At 42.3% G+C, this 24,520-nt stretch overlaps 2 protein-coding genes and 2 pseudogenes across 2 annotated transcripts; 1 reads left to right on the forward strand and 3 right to left on the reverse strand.

Moving 5' to 3' along the window:
- Positions 1-2,260: 2,260 nt before the first annotated feature.
- On the forward strand, positions 2,261-3,044 carry LOC147334795 (uncharacterized). The gene is made up of 3 exons (XM_086275213.1): positions 2,261-2,362; positions 2,449-2,566; positions 2,698-3,044. Exons 1-3 carry the CDS (start codon positions 2,261-2,263, stop codon positions 2,856-2,858), a joined length of 381 nt encoding a protein of 126 aa, XP_086131339.1. The 3' UTR covers positions 2,859-3,044.
- A 4,603-nt stretch (positions 3,045-7,647) lies between these two features.
- Positions 7,648-8,506, reverse strand: LOC147334796 (uncharacterized; annotated as a pseudogene).
- A 10,848-nt stretch (positions 8,507-19,354) lies between these two features.
- LOC147334797 (tripartite motif-containing protein 16-like) lies at positions 19,355-21,062 on the reverse strand. Its single transcript, XM_086275179.1, has one exon. The coding sequence runs from the start codon at positions 21,060-21,062 to the stop codon at positions 19,386-19,388; it is 1,677 nt and encodes a 558-aa protein (XP_086131305.1). The 3' UTR covers positions 19,355-19,385.
- A 2,352-nt stretch (positions 21,063-23,414) lies between these two features.
- LOC147334798 (uncharacterized) lies at positions 23,415-24,048 on the reverse strand (annotated as a pseudogene).
- Between the last annotated feature and the right edge of the window lie 472 nt (positions 24,049-24,520).

Below are 24,520 nucleotides of genomic sequence, written 5' to 3' on the forward strand. Positions count from 1 at the left end.
AGCCTATTAGTTTTATTTTCGATGCGCTCTGAGCTCATAGCAAATTAGAACAAACATCCTACTGAGTGATTTTGCAGAACTACCTTCTATTTATAGAGTTGCTAATTATTTGGCATTATTGCAGCAAACCAGCCTATGAAATGGATGAAACACATTGTGACTGAGTTCCAGCGCTACACAAGGGACCTGCTTCAAACATACCACCATGCCAATGAGATTACTTCTTCCATGTGAGGGTGAAGAGGTGACCCTTCTGGATAAGATGGTGAAGGTTTGCTGCGTTTGGTGAACAGTGTGATAGTAAAACCAGGGAAAATGAAACCTTCTCCTGTTAAATATTCTTAAGTCTTTTGCTGTATAAATAATGTATTAATAGCGGTATTTTTTTCCCAAAAGATACAGTAAATAAAGTGCTAGTAGTGGGTGACATCATGTAAACACTGTTATGATTTTATGTAAAAACATTTTGTCATTTGTAAACTATAAATGACATGGATTCTACATTGTAACAGATGTGATGTTTTGATAAAAAAAAAAAAAAAAGAGGCAAAAATTAGTTTGTTTATTTATTCAACTTTTGAGCAGTGGGACTCAGTCAGTACATATTCAGTAAATGCAAATTATTTACACGGCAGTGCACTACAGGCATAAATCTAGACCCCTAGATAAAACATGGCATTATAGCAGTGACAACTCCTCCACAGTAGCAGGTGGGATTTTTCTTTTTTGAGGACGGCTCCTTTTACCTTTCAATACGGATGGTCTGTTTATGTTTTGATTGAGAGCCTTTTTTTGGGCAGCTGAAGAGGAGAAGTCTATCTTATGGCCAACCTCTGGCTGTATCTTGGTCACATTACCCAGCAAAACCCAGTAGGCTGGTTCATCTGTAACAGTCCTTGTGCCACAGATCAACACTGTTGCTTCTACATTAAACAGAAGAGCAGTGACATGGCTCCAGGTCTCTGCGACTCCAGCCATACAGGTGCAGTGGGCGGCTTCAACCTTCCCTGTGATGCTCACAGTGACCCATGGCTGCAATGCTGGTTCATTCAGTCTTTGAGAGTGCAGGACCTGAAACACACACAAAGTTCATTTAAAGACAAGAACTATGAGCCAAGGCAGACATAAATGTCTTTAATCTACTTCATCATAAATGTAACAAAGTGTTTAGAAAGTTAGAACATACATGTAATTTTTCATTTCTGTATGTGTCCATCTATAGAACGCTGCATGTTATAGTGTAAATCTGCCTGTTCTCTGTCAGAAACCTGCCTGCAGAAAATGAACCTAAAGTATGTAATGCAAGGATGTCATCACTTTAGAGATGGAGAAAGCATAAAGTGACAATTATGAATCACTTAATATGATAAGGAGATTCTGCAGGTCATTAATCAATGTATAAAACTAAAATAAAATGTATTTTTAGTAACACGGGATACAAACATGGAAGCAAGATGTATAATTAGGATTATTTATAATAAATATGAATAAATTATTGCAATTTCTTTAACCATAAAGAATAACTAAATGCTTCAGGACAATGTCTCATCAATGCACTGAACTCACTATGTTATCCACCTAACAGCCTCCACATGTTCTCACTGTAATTTCCCCTCATGAATGAATTTATGCTGTACTAATCTGAATGTTTGCAGGGAAATCAAACGCATTTTACTCGCAGTACTCGAGCTGACTTACCTTTGTTTAAATGACGACTTGTACGCGCTGATTCCACAGACAAGGTACGAAAATATGTCAGGCTACGTCAATAGCGGTTAGTCTTCAGGGTTTCTACTCCACGGCCGTATTTCATATGGGTCCACATTTCCAATGCACGCTATTTCCTGCAAGTACCGCCGCTTCGCCTCTGAACGAAATCGGTCTGTATACAGTTCATTCTCTTTTGAGCTGCTTTTAAGAATCTTGTAATCGTCGTTCCAACACAGTGTGTTTGTTTTGATTCGTAGACCCGAAAATTAGTGATGTGACGTTCTGTATCGAGGCTTCGAAGCTTGTGTCGAGTAATGGAGGGGGTGTTTCCGCGATGCGCGTAATGAGGCTTGCTTCATTTATGGGAGGAGCTGAAAATGATGACGTCCGAAGCCTCGCTGCCCGGCTGTACCACGTGACTGGTTCATGAAGTGGTTCGAACTTTGCCGCGAGATATGACAGCGATATAAACCCCTCAGACTTCATTCAAAATGTAGGTGTTTGATGGAGAGTTGTGGTTAGTGAGAGTTTGGAGACAGGTTGGAGGTTTATGAGAGTGAGGAGAGAAAGTCAGGAGAGAATGGAGCCAGCTAAGAAGAGGAGGATGTCCTCCCCTTTATGGCAACATTTTGATCTTATTCCTCCCAACAAGGTATGTAAATTTCTACAGAAGATGTATTTTCATAATACTGATGGTGCAATACAATTTATGTTAAGCTGTCTTTACTTTTGTACAAGGTGAAGTGTTTGCTATGTGCCAGGGAGCTGGGATATAACAGCAACACCTCATCCATGCTTAGGCACTACAGAGCTTTGCATGAGAATAAGGGGAACACCGATTGTGGAGCAAGACCAGGTGAGCCATCAAATGCAATGATAATATAGCATGCTGTAATGTTACTAAATGATATAACAATATTATACAACTGTTATAAGTTACGTGTGTGATATTTATATTTGTGCTTTGTCTTTATTGTCTTTCCTCAGGAGAACAATCTCAAATAGATGAAGACCTGGTTAGCATGGTGATTGAGGACTCCCAGCCATTTAGCATTGTGGAGGACAAAGGATTCAAAAGATTTGTTAAATCATTAAATCCTAGCTATGTTCTCCCCACTAAAAAGGTCATAAAAGCAGTGAAAATGTAGTTTTTACAGAATAAAATGTGAACAGGCAGGACTGAGGCTCAGTGTGTAGCTGTCCATACCTCAACGTTACAAAAGCACAACCACTGTCCACACCCCAACCACACCTCACCTCACAGTAAATGATCATTTCCATTTTAAGCATTTCCAAATAATCATTTTCCATACTGCCAGTATAAATATACACAGTATACTGCATCACTACAATATACATGTTTTACACACTCCTTTTCTTGTTGACATTTACAGGCTGTGTGCAAAAGGCCACACTCTTTAAATTCTTGCCAACTAATATTTTTACGTCCAGTAGGTGTCCTACTAGAGCAAATGAAGCTTCAAGAAGCTTTGCGCTGGGGTGAACCAATTGGATGAAAAGCTTCAGTGCTTCATGAAGCTTCATCTGCCCATCACTACCGAAAATGGTGCCGCGCTCCCACAATGCATTGCGGCGTGACGTCAACTCTAAAGCCCTATTGTAACCACGGTAACGTCTGACCCCACTTACGCCAATCCCTTTAGTGCAAGAGCACCTGGCTGCAGCCACTGTGGAGCTCCACAGTAACCGGAAACACGTGACCTCCACAGTAACCGGAAACACGTAACTTCAGTTAAATCGACTTTGACAGCGAAAACTAAATTGCGTTTTTGTTACTATTGATGCTGCTGAGAAATAAAAATGGTTTTAAGTGGGGTTTTTTAACACTCTGGGTTTGGTCAAAAAAAAAAAATTCACCATCCCCTAAATTATTCGTGGCCAAAAGTGACACATTTATGTTTTTTTTTACAGTACATCGCGTTGTGCGTTCTGATTGCTGTAGACCATTGTCAATCAATCTAGTCCAGTGTCTCCTGTACTGGAGCGGCCCCTAATAGGCCCACGGACCGGTCCCGGTCCGTGAGTCTTTTGGTACCGTTCCGCGAGAGTTGATCCTCCGGTGTGAAATGTATGGTTGTAGTTGTGTGTCTTATTTTGAAAGAACTATTTACGCGTTACCATAGCGACCAGAGAGCATTAAAAAGCAGAGAGGAGAATGTCACTGTCATTGTTGTTGGCGTACAGCTCAAGTCACGTTTATTATTATATTTACAAAATACCACAGTTACTTTTTTTTTATTCTTTTGTTGTATTTATCCGCGACACCTTAAAGCTCGTTCCCTGAAAATATTGTCTGACATTAAAGTGGTCTGTGGTGCAAAAAGCTGACTCCTGCTGTACAGTACAGAATGCGTTTAGCTTGTCGAATTTACATAGCAGTGTAACTCTGAAGTGCTGTACTGTATGTTTGTAAGTTTTCTCCCAAACAAACACAACAATGCCGACGAAACGTTTTGCACTGGACTTATGTTTCTACGAAGGTTTGAACTCTAAGAGTGTTTAAACAAAAAAGAAAAGTGTGAAAATATTCATGCCTGTCTGAGAAAAGTGTATAAAGCAAGTAGTGAGGGGTTTCACAGTCTTAACATCTATAATAATTGTAAAAAATAAAGTTGGCTACTTCATGGATTTCACCTACCGTGGGTTATTTTTTGAACGTAACACCAGCGATAAACGAGGGACTGCTGTATTAGTAATAGTAGAGTCTGGGACATCTAATTGATTAACATCGACATTGATTATTATGCACTATTATTTTTGTTCAAGGAGAGCAAAACATATAAAACTCTCTCTCAGCTTGTTTGTTGCCAAAAATGGCCACTTTTTGTGTATGTTCACAAAATGCTATAAAATGTATATTTCTTAAAACATTTATCTACTTTTGCCGACGTGACTCTTTAAAATAGCACCAGTCCTTTTCATCAAAATCAAAATTGTATCTAAATTTTTTACTCTTTATAGCCAGTTAGGTTATATATTACCATTAACTTTTCAGATAAAACGGTGATAAAGTCCTAATGTTTTCATGAAACTTCCTTTTTTTCCCCATCTGAGCATCGGGGAAAAGGCTGTCTTGCAATTGTTGAGGTCACTAGTGTGTTCCCCATTTCTTCCAGGATCACTCTCTTTATAGGTTTTAGTGGACTCCTAGTACTGCGAAGTGATTTCATGGTACAAAGGGATTGTATTCCAAGATCTGGGAGACTGTAGAAATGAGCAGTGATGCCCTTCCTACCATCTTTCCAGAAAAATAAGTGATCTGACTTACAGCAGCAGCACTTTCTGCACCTGCATAAACTCCAGGACACATTTACTAACGGTGTTTGTTGCTGTATGTGCTGCAGCTTTTAATTTTTTAATAATATATATTTTGTTAATATTTTGGCTATGGTGTCTTGTTATGAAATGTACAAGAGTAAAAGTGTTTTTAGCATGTGCTTCAAAGCTAAGTTTGACTGGGAAACTCAAAGCTCAATAGTCTGTATCAACAGAAATTCACTGCAGCCCATGTAATATTTCATGCGTCATAATTTATTCTACTCTATCTTGCAAATACATATTTGTGTGGCAATGTCATGCACAACACACACAACTATTAGATCCTTAAGATCAAACCCGTGTCATTGTTTTGGTCCACTGCAGTGCAGTAGTCAAAAAAAAAGAATAAGTGAAGTGTCCACAAATGGCCAGGATAGAGCCCAGAGTGTTAATGTTTAAAATGTATAAAAATATTATTGATTACAATTCTTTACTGTTAATATCAACAATAAGCTTTTTATTTTGAAATTACAAGTTAAAAAAAATGCTGTTACATTTACATTTAATGCTGTTTCACTGTAATCCTTTATTATAAGTATGGACACAGAATCAAGTGAACAACATTTTGAAATAAGTTTAATAGGAATTTTGTACTACGCAAAAAGCAAAACAAAAAAACAACAACAACAACGTATTAAACAAACAAACAAACACAGCCAGTGCCTTCATTTGTCCATCACATGTCAAACATAGCACTGACCCTTAGCCCCTGCTCATCAGCACATGCATTCAAAAAGAGCTCCATGTCCTGCAAACTGAAAAACAAAGAGGAACAAGTCCCTTGCTCCAGTGTCTTCTTCCTCTGACATGTCTCTTAAGACCCTCTGCTGGTCCCCTTGATTTAAGGACACATATTTGGGCATTGTTACGTGTCCACGGAAAAGTGCCTTATTTTGGACAACCCACTGCACAGCAGGACGCAGATCTTCAACAACTGCTGGCTCCTGTGTCAGGCAAACGGGGATAAAAACATAGTTATTTCTCTGTTGCAGAACAGTTTTTTAACAGTTATTCAAATGTCACTAACCATGTAATTACACTACTGGTTAAAGTGAATACTGACCTGACCGACTTTGTGGAACTTGCGCTTTTTCAGTCTGAAAATGGGCACGTGTTGTCCTTCAAGCACAGCTTTGGCTTCCTCTCTCCAGTGTGCACATAGCTTGCCAGAGCTTAACAGAAAATGTTGATATTGTTAAGGTGTGTAAACTTTGACACAACATAGAACAGAAGTCAAAATATAAATACCTCCTGAGATCAAAGTTCTCCATCAACAGCAAGCACCACCATTTACGCAAGTAGGGCATGTCTGACTGTAAAATATTAATATGAAACATATTTAACAACTTTCAAAAGATCCAAGACTCCATTGCTGTGAAAGTAAATAGAATACTTACTATAGTATAGTCAAATGAAGCATCCAGTGCCACGTACAGAGCAGACTATTTGGAAGAAAAAATAAAAATGTCATTTTTTTTAGAAGCTTAAATTAGCTTCTGTATGAATCTCAAGAAGAGAAGAGAAAAATTACCATCAGCATGAAGATCCCACAGTCAACTCCATAGTCTTGGCTTGGAAAACCCTGTATTATATTGAAAATAAAGGCTCGTTAATAAAATCCCTTAAAAGAAGACTAGTGTAATTCATATTATTCACTATACACTTAAACTAGCACATACCTTCAAGTCAAAGCTCTTTTTTTCTGACCACTGCCAGGAATGATCTTCACTGCAAGATTCCTTTTTTTGTTTTAAAAAACAGTTACATTCACAAGTTAACAGATGATGATCATGATGGGTGTGAAATGTTTATTGCACCAACTGTAACTACAGGCCTTAGGAACACGACCTCAAAAAAACAGCATAACAAAATGAAAAAGTACAGTCACATGCTCACAGTTGGTCAAAATAAAGCATTTACAGCTTTAAGTTAAGGTTGGCATATTTCATAAACTAATTTTTAATGGTGTTTTATGTTAAAATAGAACACTGGAAGACCCTATTTATGTCTGAAACTCATCTAAAGACAGTATCACTGACTTGATCATAATTTGAAGATGAGAATAAAATGTTGAAGCATCACGCTGATATATCCATCCATCCATTCGCTTACGCTTATCCTTTTCAGGGTCACGGGGGGCACTGGAGCCTATCCCAGCTGTCATAGGGCGACAGACTGGACAGGTCGCCAGTCTGTCGCAGGGCCAACACACAGGGACAGACAACCATTCGCACTCACATTCATTCACACAGTTACACCGAGTGGCAATTTGGATTATCCAATTAACCTATCCCCACAAGCTGCATGTCTTTGGACGGTGGGAGGAAGCCGGAGTACCCGGAGGGAACCCACGCAAACACGGGGAGAACATGCAAACTCCACACAGAAAGACCCCGGCCTGATGGTGGAATTGAACTCAGGACCTTCTTGCTGTGCGGCAACAGTGCTAACCACCGTGCCACCGTGCTGCCCGCAATGGAACATTTTACCTCCTATTAACCAATAGACCCAGTCAAAGTCAGGGACCATTGAGCAAGTTACCGGCTTAAATTTAGTTGAACAGTTATACATTCTTATCTAGGTCATTGTAAAGTTCTTTCATTCTTTGATTTGACGACCATCGATGACAGCATATCCGTCCTTCAGGAAAGCTTTGAGCCCTCTGCTCCTTGCCTCCTCCACCCTCGGCCACAGACGTTTGCGGGCTTCTCTGTCTTCCTTACAAAAGTCCTCTCTAAACCGAATCTTCATCTCCTTGCAGAACTTCGCCTCCTTGGACATCTTCCACACTAGGTCTCGAACAGTTCTCATGGCAAAGTGTATGACAATCAGGTTTGTCACCAACTCGTCCCTTCTGACCCAGCCGGTGCACTGTATCCACTGTGTTGTACAGCTGCTCGGCGTTCGCAGGAATTATCTTGGTCAGAATTCTGATTATTTCTTCTCTCGTGTTCTCCCCCTCCTTCTCAGGAACGCCTGTTAGCAGCAAAGACCATCTCCGTTTGTATCTAGCATGCTCCAGACACATTTCATGAAGAGCCTCGTTCTCTTTTTTCAGCGTCGCCATCTGCGTTTTAATACGTTTCACATCTTCCACCACAGATTTAACAGCTTCCGTATTAGCATCCACGGACTCCTTTACTTTTCTTACAGCGTCGGTGTTTTCTTGCAGCTGGAATTCATAATTCTTTAAATGTTCACTTTGGGTGTCGAATTTACATACCAGTTTTTGGATAGCATTGAGGAGAACGGTGTTTGAAACTTCATTTTGCGTCTGCGATTCGTTAGCCTTCATTTTTTTAGGATTTGGACTTTTAACTGGTGTGTGGTGACGATCAGCTTGCGGTTTGTCTTGTGATAAGTCGTGCTGCTGTTCCATCCATTCAATATCTTCATCGTCGCACGCCTGTCGAAGAGCCGCTAGGTGGTAGCCATGATCTTTGTTAATGTTAGCCATTTCACCGCTTCGGAGAATGTGGCCGAGAATGACGGAGAGAAACACAGGGAGGAAGTTTTTGAGTTTTAGAGATGAAGTATAACTAGTCTGCTTCTAATTCCGGTTAACTTGATTGCGGTCAAGACATAAAGGAGGTTCTTTTCAGGAAAAGCCTCGGAGCCCACTCAAGTTGAACCACTCACTCCGCCATCTTCCCAGAATCCAGCTCCTAGCATTTCTCAACAGCTCTGCCTCCTTTTCGACTACCGGGACATTTAAACAATGGATAATCCGTTTACAAAGAAATTCATGCTTTTCTCCTCAACAGAGAGCGTCCCCCGATTGAGCAACAGCGCCGTAAAATAAGAAGAATGGCGCCTAATTACAGAGTTAATAATACAGACTTTGTAATATCTCACGTGTAGATTCATCAGCCAGATTAAGTGTTTACTGACAATTGACAGTGATAGCGCACATCATCATCACTATTCCAACAATCCTCTCCTCACAGACAAGCATAAACACACTCGACTATCACTAAATCAGATTTAACACACGTTTGTAATGACGATAATTCAGTTTATAATAGGGTTTATTTGCTCGGTCAGCAGGTGGTGGTATTCTCGTACACTGGGGAGTAAACTGCCATTAAACGAACAGAAGAAGAAGAAAACATCTGCACATGCGCGGTACGGATCGGGTAGACCCGATTTGTACGGTCAGACTTTACACATGCGCAGTAAGGATCGGAGAGTCCTGATCCGTAACTTTCTTTTTATTTTTCGTTTTTGTCTACATTGTACTGAAATGCTTCATTATTGCAAACATTTTAAGATATACTTGTTATTCTTAACATTTTAACAGATACTCTGACCCATAACTATCGTAAAACGCTACGACCGGAAGTAGAAACCTTTCGCGCATGCGGGGTACCGATCGGGTTTCCGGTACGAATCGGGTAGTGACACAGTGGCTGCAGCCAGACCCTTCTCCTTTAGTGTGGCGGGAATGAACCCTGTATAAGTTCCGGGTCAATCAGCTGCATGTTTCCTGCTCCTCTGGCTGCTAGTGATGGGCAGATGAAGCTTCATGAAGCACTGAAGCTTTTCATCCAATTGCTTCACCCCAGCGCAAAGCTTCTTGAAGCTTCATTTGCTCTAGTAGGACACCTACTGGACGTAAAAATATTAGTTGGCATGAATTTGAAGAGTGTGGCCTTTTGCACACAGCCTGTAAATGTCAACAAGAAAAGGAGTGTGTAAAACATGTGAGGTGTGGTTGGGGTGTGGACAGTGGTTGTGCTTTTGTAACGTTGAGGTATGGACAGCTACACACTGAGCCTCAGTCCTGCCTGTTCACATTTTATTCTGTAAAAACTACATTTTCACTGCTTTTATGACCTTTTTAGTGGGGAGAACATAGCTAGGATTTAATGATTTAACAAATCTTTTGAATCCTTTGTCCTCCACAATGCTAAATGGCTGGGAGTCCTCAATCACCATGCTAACCAGGTCTTCATCTATTTGAGATTGTTCTCCTGAGGAAAGACAATAAAGACAAAGCACAAATATAAATATCACACATGTAACTTATTACAGCTGTATAATATTGTTATATCATTTAGTAACATTACTGCATGCTATATTATCATGGCATTTGATGGCTCACCTGGTCTTGCTCCACAATCGGTGTTCCCCTTATTCTCATGCAAAGCTCTGTAGTGCCTAAGCATGGATGAGGTGTTGTTGTTATATCCCAGCTCCCTGGCACATAGCAAACACTTCACCTTGTACAAAAGTAAAGCCGCTTAACATAAATTGTATTGCACCATCAGTATTATGAAAATACATCTTCTGTAGAAATTTACATACCTTGTTGGGAGGAATAAGATCAAAATGTTCCCACACAGGGGAGGACATCCTCCTCTTCTTAGCTGGCTCCATTCTCTCCTGACTTTCTCTCCTCACTCTCATAAACCTCCAAACTGTCTCCAAACTCTCACTAACCGCAACTCTCCATCAAACACCCACATTTTGATTGAAGTCTGAGGGGTTTGTATCGCTGTCATATCTCGCGGCAAAGTTCGAACCACTTCATGAACCAGTCACGTGGTACAGCCGGGCAGCGAGGCTTCGGACGTCATCATTTTCAGCTCCTCCCATAAATGAAGCAAGCCTCGATACGCGCATCGCGGAAACGCCCCCTCCATTACTCGACACATATGGCAAGCCGTTAGAGCCATAAATCGCCACTTTCCTAACCCGTTTGGTTAAGAAATGGCGTAAAAAACGCCGTTTAATTATTCAAAACGCCGAAAAAAGCGGCGTTCTGTTCCGACAAACGCCGCTTTTTCCGCCACTCGGATGGTGCCCTGAACGCACCATCCGAGTGACGTAAAAAGCGGCGTTCAAAGACAGACGGAAACGCCGTTTTTTACGCTACTCGGCACAAAACGCCGTTTTTATGCATCTTTGAACGGCGTTTTTTACGGCGTTCTCTGCCAGCTGTAACGGCGTTTAAAACGGCGTTTTATTGAAATTATGCAGGGCACTCCCCATGGTTCCCTCATCCAATTACTTTCAACTCATTTCACCCAATCAAAGAAGAGGAAGTGCAGACCACACTAATGCATCACCGATTCACCTTGCTGCTAAGTGATTGCCTATTCAGTACCAGTGCTTGTCACAGTATTCACTTGTATTATAATCCCACTATGCATTTTGATGTGTTTAAGGCATGATCGAGCAAACAAACGACAGAATACTTTTTCTGAAACCTTAACTGTGTTACCTGTTATGGCAGCTAACAGGTAATGAGCAGAGCTAGCTCTGCTCATTTCTGAGCTTCTTTCTTATTTTCCTCTTTACTTCTCTTAACCTTTAACTTATGTTTTAGCAATCAGATCCTGCCATCTTGCATTACCGCTTCGTGCTAGTTATGTTGACTTTTCTCTTCTTTTGTCTCCACTTTTTTCACCCGTGTTTGGACACTCGGCGCATGGCTCCTTTGTTTACATTAGGGATCAGCTGTTAGCGCTGCGCCCTGCAGCTGCGCTACCGGCAGACAGACCCTACATCCCCAGTGAGGGAAGAAACGGGGGTGATGTCTCCCGAGGACACCTCACACACCATCTCTCCTTCCTGTAATCACTTTAAATGTGAGATCGCTCCCTGTCCTCCCGTACTGGTGATGGTGAAGCCAAGGAGAGAAGGCCCAAGTAATAAACACCCGTTTCAAAGAACCGACCTGTGTCTGTGTTGTTGTGAATTTTGTCATGGAAATCAGTGCATTTCCTGAAAGAAATCTCTCCTTCCGGGTCATCCGTGGATCGAGTTTCCTTCGAGACGTGGGCAGCGATAAGCAGAGTTTTGTATAAGATTAATTATTCAAAGTAAGCTCAGGTATGCCGTTCAGCGGGTTAGTTACAGCGCCGGGAGTAGCCTGGGAGAACAAAATGATACAGAGACTGCTTTCCCAAAATCAACTCAAAGTTTATTCTTCTGTGCAGGGTTTTTATAGGCAGAAGGGTTCGTGTGTCAACAAGTTTCAAGTTACAAGTTACAACCATATAAGGAAGTTCCCCCTAGCTCTGAAAGGGGCCTTCTATAATCTCAACATACTTTTGACAGGTCCATTAAACACTAGACAGTTAGAATCCTTTAGTGATATAAGTTTGCACATGGTAGAATACTGCATGTAGTTATTTGCATTAGGAAATGTTTAACCATATATACCTAGAGGCACATAATCAATGGTGTGTGATCTTTAGCAGGCTGCAAACTTGATGTGCACTCGAGGAATGCACTGTCCCACTATACCACAGCAGGATCAACGCAGCTATGCCTGTTCCAGTTTAAGTGCCTTCTTTACATATAGATGAACTGTTGGATTTTCCAGACCAGCAGGCCAAAGGAAGTTGCCCGTGGGGTCGCAGCAAGAGGAGATGAAGTTCAAACAAAGGGCATTGCAGAAACAGGGTCCTTTGTATAATATCATCAAAAAAGGTATTCAGTACATGCTCCCAAAATACTAAAATATCTAACATTTCCTGTATCCTTTGGGGCAACAGACCTGAGTCACACTTTTAGAGAAGTACCTGGTGAGGTGGATTGAGAGGAATATCCATGATGCATGGCAGTTTGTTCACTCACTTCCTCTCCACCACAGCTTCCGAAGTGCAGCCAATCACAGAGCTTGCTCTCCTGATCCAAGAAGAACACATCAAAGTGCGCTGCACAAGCTTGCTCACAAAAAATAGCCTGCCCATACACTGCTTGTGTACAGCTTCTGTTTTGATCTTCCAGTTCAGCAAATGTATATATGTGGGTGTCCAGGTATTTGTGCTCCTCCACCACATCATATCAGTGGGTTCAGTATCTTATACTTTTGTCAAGATAATGCACACTGCAGCCGACAGTTATCAGAAAGAAGCCATTACCAAGTTACATGGATTCTTTTTTTTTTTTTATAACTTCATGTCATGTAAACTAGTTATGTTATGTGCAACACTGTCATGTGCCACTCTGGTTTTATGTTTCAAATTCGTGTAAGACATCCACAGTACTCTGATGACATTGACAAGGACATCTCCAGTTTACATGGGAAACTATTATTTCAGGTTCTTGAGATTACTTATTTACGTCACTTTTGAGAAAACGTACATACAGGTCTGATTCAAAACTGTATATCTATTTTTTTAATGCATGTTGAAAGGGCAAAAATATTCATGAGATACTGTTAACATTATTAAATTTGAAGGCTATTATACAGTGGTATTACTTTAAACTGAGTAAAACGGTATTTTGATAAAAGTTAAGGTCTCCGTTTGTTTCAGAAAGAGCATACTGTCATTTACTTGCTTTTATTATTTATTTATATGCCCTCCGCGGACCATCTCTGCACTGCGTGGGTGATTAGTGGCTCCCTGCACAGTAAGGGCTGCACACACAGGGACAAGACGCACTCGGTTACGATCGGATCTTCCCTGGGCAGGGGGAGGTGATGAACTGTATGCCACTTTTTCATTGGCATACAATGTTTTATTGCCTACGGTGGGGCAGGTCACATACTGGGTGAAGGTGGGCAGTGTGGAGTCCAGCGAGACATGATTAAAGTCCCCTGATATTAGAAGAAGAGCTCTCGGAGATTGCGTTTGCAGTCTGCGGACCACAGAGAGTCACAGGCTGCCTCCACGGATGCTAACCGCTAATAGCGCAATGTCTGTGTTGCAGAGTTGTTCTTTCACAGCGATGTGCCCAGAGATACCACAACCGTCTTTAACAAACACTGCCAGCCCCCCTCCTTTCCTCTCACCGCTGTCTCTCGTCTTGTCCGCCCGCAGCAGCTGGAAGCCGGGCAGCCTACTCACAGAGGGAGTACCGGGATACTGCCACTGTGACCGGGTTAGCGTCATTAGCTCCTCAATCATATCAGGGAGCGATCTCACATTTAAAGTGATTACAGGAAGGAGAGATGGTGTGTGAGGTGTCCTCGGGAGACATCACCCCCGTTTCTTCCCTCACTGGGGATGTAGGGTCTGTCTGCCGGTAGCGCAGCTGCAGGGCGCAGCGCTAACAGCTGATCCCTAATGTAAACAAAGGAGCCATGCGCCGAGTGTCCAAACACGGGTGAAAAAAGTGGAGACAAAAGAAGAGAAAAGTCAACATAACTAGCACGAAGCGGTAATGCAAGATGGCAGGATCTGATTGCTAAAACATAAGTTAAAGGTTAAGAGAAGTAAAGAGGAAAATAAGAAAGAAGCTCAGAAATGAGCAGAGCTAGCTCTGCTCATTACCTGTTAGCTGCCATAACAGGTAACACAGTTAAGGTTTCAGAAAAAGTATTCTGTCGTTTGTTTGCTCGATCATGCCTTAAACACATCAAAATGCATAGTGGGATTATAATACAAGTGAATACTGTGACAAGCACTGGTACTGAATAGGCAATCACTTAGCAGCAAGGTGAATCGGTGATGCATTAGTGTGGTCTGCACTTCCTCTTCTTTGATTGGGTGAAATGAGTTGAAAGTAATTGGATGAGGGAACCATGGGGAGTGCCCTGCATAATTTCAATAAAACGCCGTTTTAAACGCCGTTACAGCTGGCAGAGAACGCCGTAAAAAACGCCGTTCAAAGATGCATAAAAACGGCGTTTTGTGCCGAGTAGCGTAAAAAACGGCGTTTCCGTCTGTCTTTGAACGCCGCTTTTTACGTCACTCGGATGGTGCGTTCAGGGCGCCTCCATTACTCGACACAAGCTTCGAAGCCTCGATACAGAACGTCACATCACTACTGGCTGCTGTGTTCCCTGTGGTTGGCGTACTTGTCAAATATCGACAAATTATACACTACAGACCAGTTGACAGCGTGCAATAACCCGGCCGATTCATTCATCTTTACACCACCTCACAATCGACTCAACGGTGAATTATTTGTTTGTTGTGTTTTGTCACAATGAATGAAAATGCGACGCCGCGGTCGCACATCCTGAAACGCCGGTAAGCTAATGCTAGGCTAGTGACAGTAAGTGCAATTACTAGTTTTATTTATTAAATATTGTTGTTTTTGTTTATCCCACTATGCCCGAATGTTGAATTAACGTATCAAGAGTTGAGCGAGGTATTTGATTTTTGTAGTTTTTTCCGTTTTGGTTGTTTTTTGTTAATTTTTGATTAAATGCCAAAACGGCCTATGAGACTTTTGAATTGAGTTAAACTTCCTTTAGATTATTGAACCTGTTGCGCAACACCTTGAATTGAATTTTGTTTTCTAAATATTTAATTAACTTTGGATACTGTTTCGTAACTTTATTGCTGATATGCTTTGATGGGACCCATGAGAATGTTTTTCTATAATAGTATTTTGAATGAAATTCATTATAAGAGATGATGGTTTATTGATTGTTGTACGAAACATGGCATTAATTACTTGACTTTGTTGTTTATGGATTTATTTATTTTGTCACAGCAGTAGAATGCTGTTTCATTTGCTTCTGTGAATGATAATTTACGTTTTTGACCTTGTTTAGGTCAGGGTTGTTGTTTTTTTCTCCCGCGATCAGCCCTGATCAGCGCAGGATGGCGAGCCACCCGACCACCGCTACGTTGCGGTAGGAATCGTAAACCTATTGACTGAATTAAACTGTTGACACATGACCTATCACAGGTCCATGGAACTAAACTAAATCTCATACTGGACTACACCTCATCCCACCTCCTTTTGGAACCTAAGCTGTTTTGTATTGTCAACATTATTTTTGTTTATATTTTAAAAAAAAACACCCAGCACGCCCCTGCAGGCGGTTTATCCTTCAAGCTCGGGTCCTCTACCAGAGGCCTGGGAGCTTGAGGGTCCTGCGCAGTATCTTAGCTGTTCCCAGGACTGCGCTCTTCTGGACAGAGATCTCCGATGTTATTCCCGGGATCTGCTGGAGCCGCTCGCCTAGCTTGGGAGTCACCGCACCTAGTGCTCCGATTACCACGGGGACCACCGTTACCTTCACCCTCCACATCCTCTCGAGCTCTTCTCTGAGCCCTTGGTATTTCTCCAGCTTCTCGTGTTCCTTCTTCCTGATATTGCTGTCATTCGGAACCGCTACATCGATCACTACGGCCGTCTTCTTCTGTTTGTCTACCACCACTATGGTTAGCCACCAACATTTTGTCCGTCTGTATTATACTCGGCACAGATGTTCCTGTACACTATGCCGGCCACTTGGTTATGGCGTTCCATGTATGCCTTCCCTGCTAGCATCTTGCACCCTGCTGTTATGTGCTGGATTGTCTCTGGGGCATCTTTACACAGCCTGCACCTGGGGTCTTGCCTGGTGTGATAGACCCCAGCCTCTATGGATCTTGTGCTCAGAGCTTGTTCTTGTGCTGCCATGATTAGTGCCTCTGTGCTGTCTTTCAGTCCAGCTTTGTCCAGCCACTGGTAGGATTTCTGGATATCAGCCGCCACCTCTATCTGCCGGTGGTACATACCGTGCAGGGCCCTGTCCTTCCATGATGGTTCCTCGTCTCCCTCCTCTTTCTTGGGTTTCTGCTGCCTGAGGTATTCACTGAGCACTCGGTCAGTTGGGGCCATCTTCCCAATGATATCGTAGTGGTTAGACTACACGCCTTTGGAACAGAGGATCGCAAGTTCGATTCCTGCCTGGGGCGTCTGTATCCAGTAAGGGTCCTAAGGCTAGACCGCCTATGCTAAGCAAGCCTACCGCAGACATGAGCAAGACAGATAAATATGAAGGCATGCCGGCTCGGACGTCGCCTGGATCAACAAGGTCCGCATCAGGTGTTGAGGAACCAGGGCACCCTGACGAAAAGTGGGCTACTGGAACAAGAAGGCGCGCACATCCATCTATCCATCCATCCATCTATCCATCCATCCATCCATCTATCCATCCTCAGGCTCCATAGTCGAAACTACTTCTGATTGCTGTTTTTCTATGAAGCTGCATTCAGGCGCCCTGGTCCTTTACCGCGTTACACAATGCATATACTTTTCGGTCTGGTTACTACCGTTTATGTCAGAACCCGGTACCCATCCCTAGTTGTGGGTGATTCATGAAGTTTATTCATACACTAAATTTTATGTACGCAATTCCAAGCAGAAAAACACTCTCCCAAAAAATTATCCCAGGTCTATATGACAGAGACTGTGCATCACTGCAAGAGACGGTTAACAAAGCCACAGCAGTAAGTCTATCAAGTGACAGCTAGACATCCCAAACCATCACATCCTTCTTGTCAGTTACATGTCACTTTATTGAAAGTTATATAATGGTATCCTGTCTTCTGGATTGTTTTGAATACAGCGATAGACACACTTCTGAGAACTTAGCAGAAGAGCTGCTCAAAGTGGCAAAAGAGTGGGATGTGGTAAAACCAAGTGGTTTGTTGTGTTACTGACACTGCAGCTAACATAACAAAAGCAATTAAAATCCTGAAATGGATCCACCACACATGTGTTGCACACACAACTAACCTGGTTGTAAGAGATGCTTTGAAGGTGATGAAGCCAGCTGTGGACAAAGTGAGGTGGTAGTGGAATTTTCCCACAGGAGCACAACAGCCTCACACAAGCTCAAATCTACCCAACAACAGATGGACATGCCTGAGCTGCTCAAACAAGAATGTATCACAAGGTGGAACTCCACCTTTTATATGCTAAAACGGATTCTGGAGTCCAAGGATGCAGTCATCTCTTCTCCAAAACAGGGCAGATAATTATTCACAGAAGAAACCAGATCAGCTCCTCAAAGCTGAGGAAGTTGATATTTCTAAAGGTCAACCTTTACCTTAAAAGGATATTTATATAACAAACATATATAAATAAAAACATTACATTAGTATTTCATTTTGTGCATCATTTTATTTTGTTGTTGATAATAAATTAACTAAAGCAACAAAACGACCTGAAGAGCTTGTGGAGAAGGGAAATTATTTTACTGCTATTGTTAAATAATTGTCACCAGTACCATTGCATTAATAATATAATCTGGAGTTTATATTGCATTCAGGGGTTGAACAGTGTGTGTCTTTCAGAAAGGCTAAAAGTCACAGGCTGACAGGAAACAGGCTTGCAGAGAGTTTGCACAAGCAGGAAGTTATTTTAAGCAACAGTATGATCATTGCTTTAACAATGTAACAGATAGCTTTAAGAAGGCCTTAAGATGCTTATGCACACAGTTATTATGTTTAGTAGAGGTTCTTGATTAAAACATTTATTTAGTAAAAGTCATATCCATAGTTTCAGTTCGATTATTACACATACGAGAGTGGTTTCTGTCTCTCTGTCTGGTGAGGGGTCAGGAGCTAGTCGCGAGGTGAAACAGGGTGCAATTGTGGTTAGCACACAGACACACACTTAGTTAGAGAATCATTTATAGGTGAAAGTTTAATTATGTTTTGCTGATGTTGCAAAGAGCAGTTTGTCGCAGAACTGCTGCGAGCATCCGGCAGTGACAGGAAGCACCTGTTGTGAAGATAGGAGACAATTGTTCTTTTAAACTGTGTCAAAAGTCGTTGTGGTTTTGATTTGATCTATGTATAAAATGTGTCTGTGACGTATGAAGGGGCGTCAGTAAACAAACCCTGATGCTATAAAATATCTGTTCATGCTTTGATTAAGTCGAGGACTATTGGCTGTCTGCGTACAGAGTGTCTTCCCACGCGTGTATTCATTAAAATCATTGTTTGACCAAAGATCCTCTGGACCATGGGTGATGTGTACTCTCCTTCCTCAACTTTGAATCTTAACAAGCTGAAACAACAAACACTGATCCACTGATTGATGTCTAGGTACACAAAGTGAAGATTTTTCTATATTTGACTGGGGAAATTTATACAACGTGTCATTTGAATCCAGTGCTACACATATTTCGGTGTTCTTTTGTTCTGTGAAAATTTAAAAAAACAAACAAGAAAAAAACACACAAACACCAAAAAGACAAGCAAATAAACAATTCCTCTAAATTAAAACATGGCAATGCATATACTTTAAAAGCAATATTTTATTAAAACACAACAGCTTATGTAGTTTATAAGATATACAAACTGGGTGTTTTACATTAAATCACTAATTAGATCCATCTCTTATGAAGTAAAAATATTTTACAAAGTTTCAAAGAGGCTGTATTTTTTCTCTGTTCAGTGAATGGCACTTTTCCTGAGTTGAACAGATACATGTAAATGTAATTACAGATTTCTTCATTAAAACAAAACAAATCATTAGCTAGAAAACAAATAATAACATGTCAAAGTAGGACCCATAAAGTTTTACTGACAGGTGAAGAAACAGCACATCAATGATCTCTGAGTAACAACAATGTTGACCAAAGATAGTGGTAACTAAAGAACTAAAAGACCCGTGGTAACCATCTGTCCTTCAATAATTTCCGTCTATTTCAGTTTAATGAACTCTGCGGTGTCATTGTCATAATAAAAGAACCGAAGTCCAGCATAGAGCGGCTGAGTGAATGTGGTCTGGACTCTGTGGAGGAGAGTCATGGTTTCAGAGATGCTGTAGAAAGACAGAATACCTGCTCTGTGATCCAGGTACACTCCTACTCTGGAGGACCGAGGACCTGAGAGGACAGTTTGGACTTCATTGTGCCAAAACTGAAAACCATTTGAATCATAACGTAAAGACCAAGATTTGTCATTGAATCCAAATTTACATTCATCTAAGCTCCCTTTTCTGTCAATATCTTTGTATGCAACTGCAAGACCAACTCCTCTCCCTCTCCACTCCACCTCCCAGTAACAACATCCACTCAGACTCTCTCTACTCAGGACCTGAAGCCATCCAGTGAATCTGTCTGGATGATCAGAATAAGACTGTTTTTGTCTCATTATTGTTGCTTTTCTTTTGTCCTCAGATAATAACAGATGTGTGTGTGCTGTGTTTGGATCCAGTGAGATTTCATGTGAATATTTTAAGAATCCAGCTCTGGTCTTTGGCTCTGCTGGTGACAGTAAAACATCCTCTTCAGTGACTGTCAGTGAGATGTTTGTCCATTCCTCTCTCAGAATGTCCTGTAGTTTATCTCTGGTCTCTGACACAGCTGCTGTCACATCCTCAAAGTAGCTCAGAGGACGAATATTGATGCTGGATGAGTGTGTAGACTCACTGAGTGCTGACAGTGAGGGGTAGTTGTGTAGAAACTGGTTGTGATCCTCTGTGTGTGAGAGCTGCTCCAGCTCGCCGTCTTTCCTCTTCAGCTCAGCGATCTCCTGCTCCAGCTTCTCCTGAAGCTCTTTGACTCGACTCACTTCAGTTTCCTGCTGGGATCTGACCTGCTGCTTCACATCAGAGCTTCTTTTCTGGATGAGACGGATCAGCTCAGTGAACATCTTCTCACTGTCCTCCACTGCTTTATCAGCAGAGCCATTGATGGCCTCCACCTCCTGTTGAAGCAGCTTCACATCTTTCTCTCGCTCCTGGATTCTCTGCTGGATGTTTAGTCGTCTCACCTCGAGCTCCTTCTGCTTCTCAGTCCTTTCTGCTGCAACTGGGACTGTTTCATGGCCTTTATGTTCATCCACTGTGCAGAGATAACAGATACTCTGCTGATCAGTACGACAGAAAATCTTCATCATCTCATCATGACGAGAGCAGATGTTCTCCTGGAGCTTCTTGGAGGGGGCCACCAGCTTGTGTTTCTTTAATGGAGCTGCATCATAGTGAGGTTGGAGGTGTTTCTCACAGTAAGAGGCTGGACAAGATAAACAGGACTTGATGGCTTTCAGCTTCCTCCCAGTGCAGACATCACAGGCCACATCTTCAGGTCCAGCATAGCAGTGATCAGCTGGAGCAGCTTGGAGTCCACTCTTCTTCAGCTGCTCCACTAAAGCTGCTAACATGACATTTTTCTCCAGAACAGGCCTCGGTATGAAAGTCTTCCTGCACTGAGGGCAGCTGTGGATTCCCTTCCTGTCCTCTTCATCCCAGAAACTTTTAATACAGTTCCTGCAGTAGCTGTGTCCACAGGGAATAGTCACCGGATCCTTCGGTAGATCCAAACAGTTGAAACAGGAAATTATTTCATAATCCGTTCTAATTTCTTTCTGCGACATTTCTCCTCTTAGTAACACAGACGTGTTGGTTTGCCTTTTGTACAAGTGAAACTAGTCTGAGCTCTGATCTAATCAACAGGAAATAGAGGCTGCCCACTCTTACGTCACGCCCATTGGTTACGCCCATTGTATTGCTTACGCCCATTGTATTGCTTAAGTACTTGACTTTAAGATACAGGTTATCTGTTGTAGATACTGCACTCCATGCTGAGCTATGGGAAGGCTAATAGCTGGGAATAACTGTGTTGATCTAAAACGCTCATAACCCTGTCAAACTGTGTTGTTATTGTCATTCTTTGTAGATTAATCTACAAAAGTCTTCAAACGGTTGACTGAATGAGAGGGAACAAAGAGACATGGACAAAGAGGATGCTGTCTTTCAGATAGAAGGGGGAGGAGTGATTAGTCTCTGATCTATTCCAGGAAGAGGAGTGGTTTGAGGCAGACATTGTGTTAAACCTTTTTCATGCCTATGTCCCCCTGGAGTTTTAACTTTTGCATGAAGATGTATTAGAACTAACAAAACAAATGTTTTGTTAACTTGTTTTTCCCACACTGCACCACTACACTCAATCTTAGTTTCCACAAGATCCAAATTTTACTTCAACTCTTTATGATCACAGATGATAGAAAAATATGAGTGACAAGGTAAAAGTAGCACATCGACATGAATAAAACCTTGTAAACATCTGTCCAACAGACTCAAAAGTAAAATGACTTTATTTGAAGATGTTTCAAAGTTTTACTCTTGTTAACACATTCTTGCATCATTTCAAGAAATACCCACAATATTGAATCTGTTGGTTAATTTCTGTACATGAATTTGTCCTGCCTATGATATCAGTCTGCTTTCATCAGACGGGCCCATACATGTGTCTATTGTAGTGACGGGTTGGTCATAAACAAAATGGCTGTTAGAGCCGGCTTTATGAACTGAACAACGGGAGCTGACTCCATTTTGAGAGCTGTGTTTTTTGTTGTTGTGGTTTTTTTTTTTGTTTTGTTTTTCTCACCCTCCCTCTCTCACTTTTTTTCGCTTCACGCTGCACGTGAGGCTTGTGTTTGCGCTGAGCAGAGGGGGGAAGGGTGCAAACACAAGGCTGTTTTTGCACTGAGCAGAGGGGGGGGGAAGGGTAGTAGTTACTAGATACTGCAGTATCTACAGCATCATGCAGTATACCACAATAACCACCTAAACCAACCCAGAGCTCTGTGCGACAGTTTTTGCAGAAGTCTATGACCCCAGCAAGACAGAACTCAACGAAGAACAGGCAAAAACGATTGCACTTGATTTCCAACCATTTTCAGTTGTGGGTAGGGATGGGTATTGTTTAGGTTTTATCCGATACCAGTACCAAACCGGTACTTTTGAAACTGTGCCGGTGCTTAAAGAATGGAGAACACACACTTTGTCCAAAAACCTCATGTTTAGCTGTTTTTGTTTTTTTTTTTGTTTTGTTTTGTTTTGTTTTTCTTTTGGTTTTTTTTGTAAAAAGATAACAATGTTAGCCTTTTCTGCAGCTATAGAGCATATATGGTATCATTCTTGGCTGGAAGCAGTGCTTAAACAATGGGAAAAAAAACACAAACTTTATCAAAAAACCTCATGTTTAACTGTTTTCCACTTTTTCTTTGGTCATTTTAGCCTTTTTGGCCAGGGTGAAGGGAGTATTGAATTGAATTGAATGAATGCTTTATTGGCCATATGCAGGTTGCCCCGCAGAGGAATAGGACCCCCCGACTTACACGTACAACAAAGACATCACATGGGAATACAGTCGGCGATCGGCAGCGTTGCAGAGAAAACACTGAAAAATTACACAACAGTGGGAAAAGTACAAGAGGAAAAAAAGAGACCTCTTCTCACGCTGGGCACCTATGGGAGGACAGCATGAGAACAGGAAACAAAAAAAACTCCTCTGCACAGAGAGCACATAAATGTCCACATCACAACATTAGAGCACGTGACTAGCCACAGGGGTGGATAGGGGGGTGGGGGGTAATCCGAAGGAACACAGCAGTCGTCCTATACAGCGCTACCATTTCAGCGCGGCACGCAGACCCGCAGTCTTCCCCCGCAGGAAACAAGCATCGAAGGCGTTTGGAAAGGGAGGGGGATGAGTGCGTGCTTATCAGTGTAAGTGTATGTGTGTGCGTATCCAGAGTTCAGCTGAGACAGTGTCCTTCGCCCTATCAGGCTAAGTAAACAGTCTGCCAGCCAACCCAGGTGGCCTTGCATGGGATGGGAAGAATAGTCATCACACAGTCGTTATCAGGGAGTTGTTTTGGTCGGCTCCAGCCTTGGGCCTGAGCAGCTGGCGCCGTGGTGTCCATATGTTGAATATTGTTGATTTCTCCTTTATGCGAGCAGCTCGAATTTAGCACTCTGACACTGGTCTCTCGATCTCCCGTTGGAGAGCCTCGAGCCTCCCCATGATGGTATCAAACTTCTGTTCCGTGGTGTTGTCATTCTTTTGATTCTGAGACCCCACAGCTGCAGTGAGCCGTTCTGCAATGTGATCCAACTTTCGCTCAAGGGTGTCATTGTGAGCAGGCCCCTCTCTGATGTATCCCATCATACGCTCAATGGTGTTAGTTTGAGTCTTCACGGCAGCTGTAAGCGTCTCCAAGGTGTTAACCATGCTACGTTCGGTGTGAGAGGTCGCGCCTCGTCCCGTCGCTTCAATTCCAGTGGTCAGCCTTGGGGGGGTTGAACAGCTGGTTCCGCTCTCTTATTTCTCTGATAGGTCAGGGCCAAGCCAGCTCCAATCAGCAAGAACCCTGTTATCGTGGTTCCGAATACGTAGATGTCTTCAGCGTCCTCGATAGACAGTCCCGCCAGGCACAAGATCCTCCAGGTCTGCCACCCATCCATCGTGTATCCGGCAGGGAAAGTCCCTCCAGGGCACTCCGGCTCTCCCGAGCCCAGACTTCTCGTTGAGAAGAGGGTGTCAATAGCATGCAGAGACCAGTTGATCAAATCCATAATTCTCTTTTAGGTTTTAGAGAACGACAGTGAGAGACTGTTCCAGGGGAAAGTAATGCACACGAGACAAGACAAGGACACAAGAGGCTAAGCAGGGAAGATAAGGGGAAGGAGGAGAGGAGGAAAAAGTGCGACCGCCTTCACTGAGAGCCAAACAAGAAGACAGCCGCATGTAACTACGACGGTGTTTGCTAGTTCACCTTACGTGCATTAATTTAATAACGTGGTTAGCCTACTCAACGTAAATTACACACGAACAACATTAAGCAACTCACCCAGAGAAGAACGGCTGCTGCTGCCATCATCATCCGTCATCATTTCTGCTACACTGGCAGGGCTAGGGGCCAGGACTCTACTCGTTGGGTTCTTGGGGGATTTTGCTAACTCCGGGTCCAATAACAGGCACCACACCCGCAGTAGATGTGCTCGGTGTGAGGTCTCGCAGCAAGCTATCAAATACGGTGCATTTCTC

This window comes from Aulonocara sp. 'chitande type north' Nkhata Bay, linkage group LG3, assembly GCF_057382095.1.
Source record: "Aulonocara sp. 'chitande type north' Nkhata Bay isolate Kocher_YH1m ecotype deep benthic linkage group LG3, A_spYH_male_GT1.1, whole genome shotgun sequence".
Taxonomy (NCBI): Eukaryota; Metazoa; Chordata; class Actinopteri; order Cichliformes; family Cichlidae; genus Aulonocara; species Aulonocara sp. 'chitande type north' Nkhata Bay.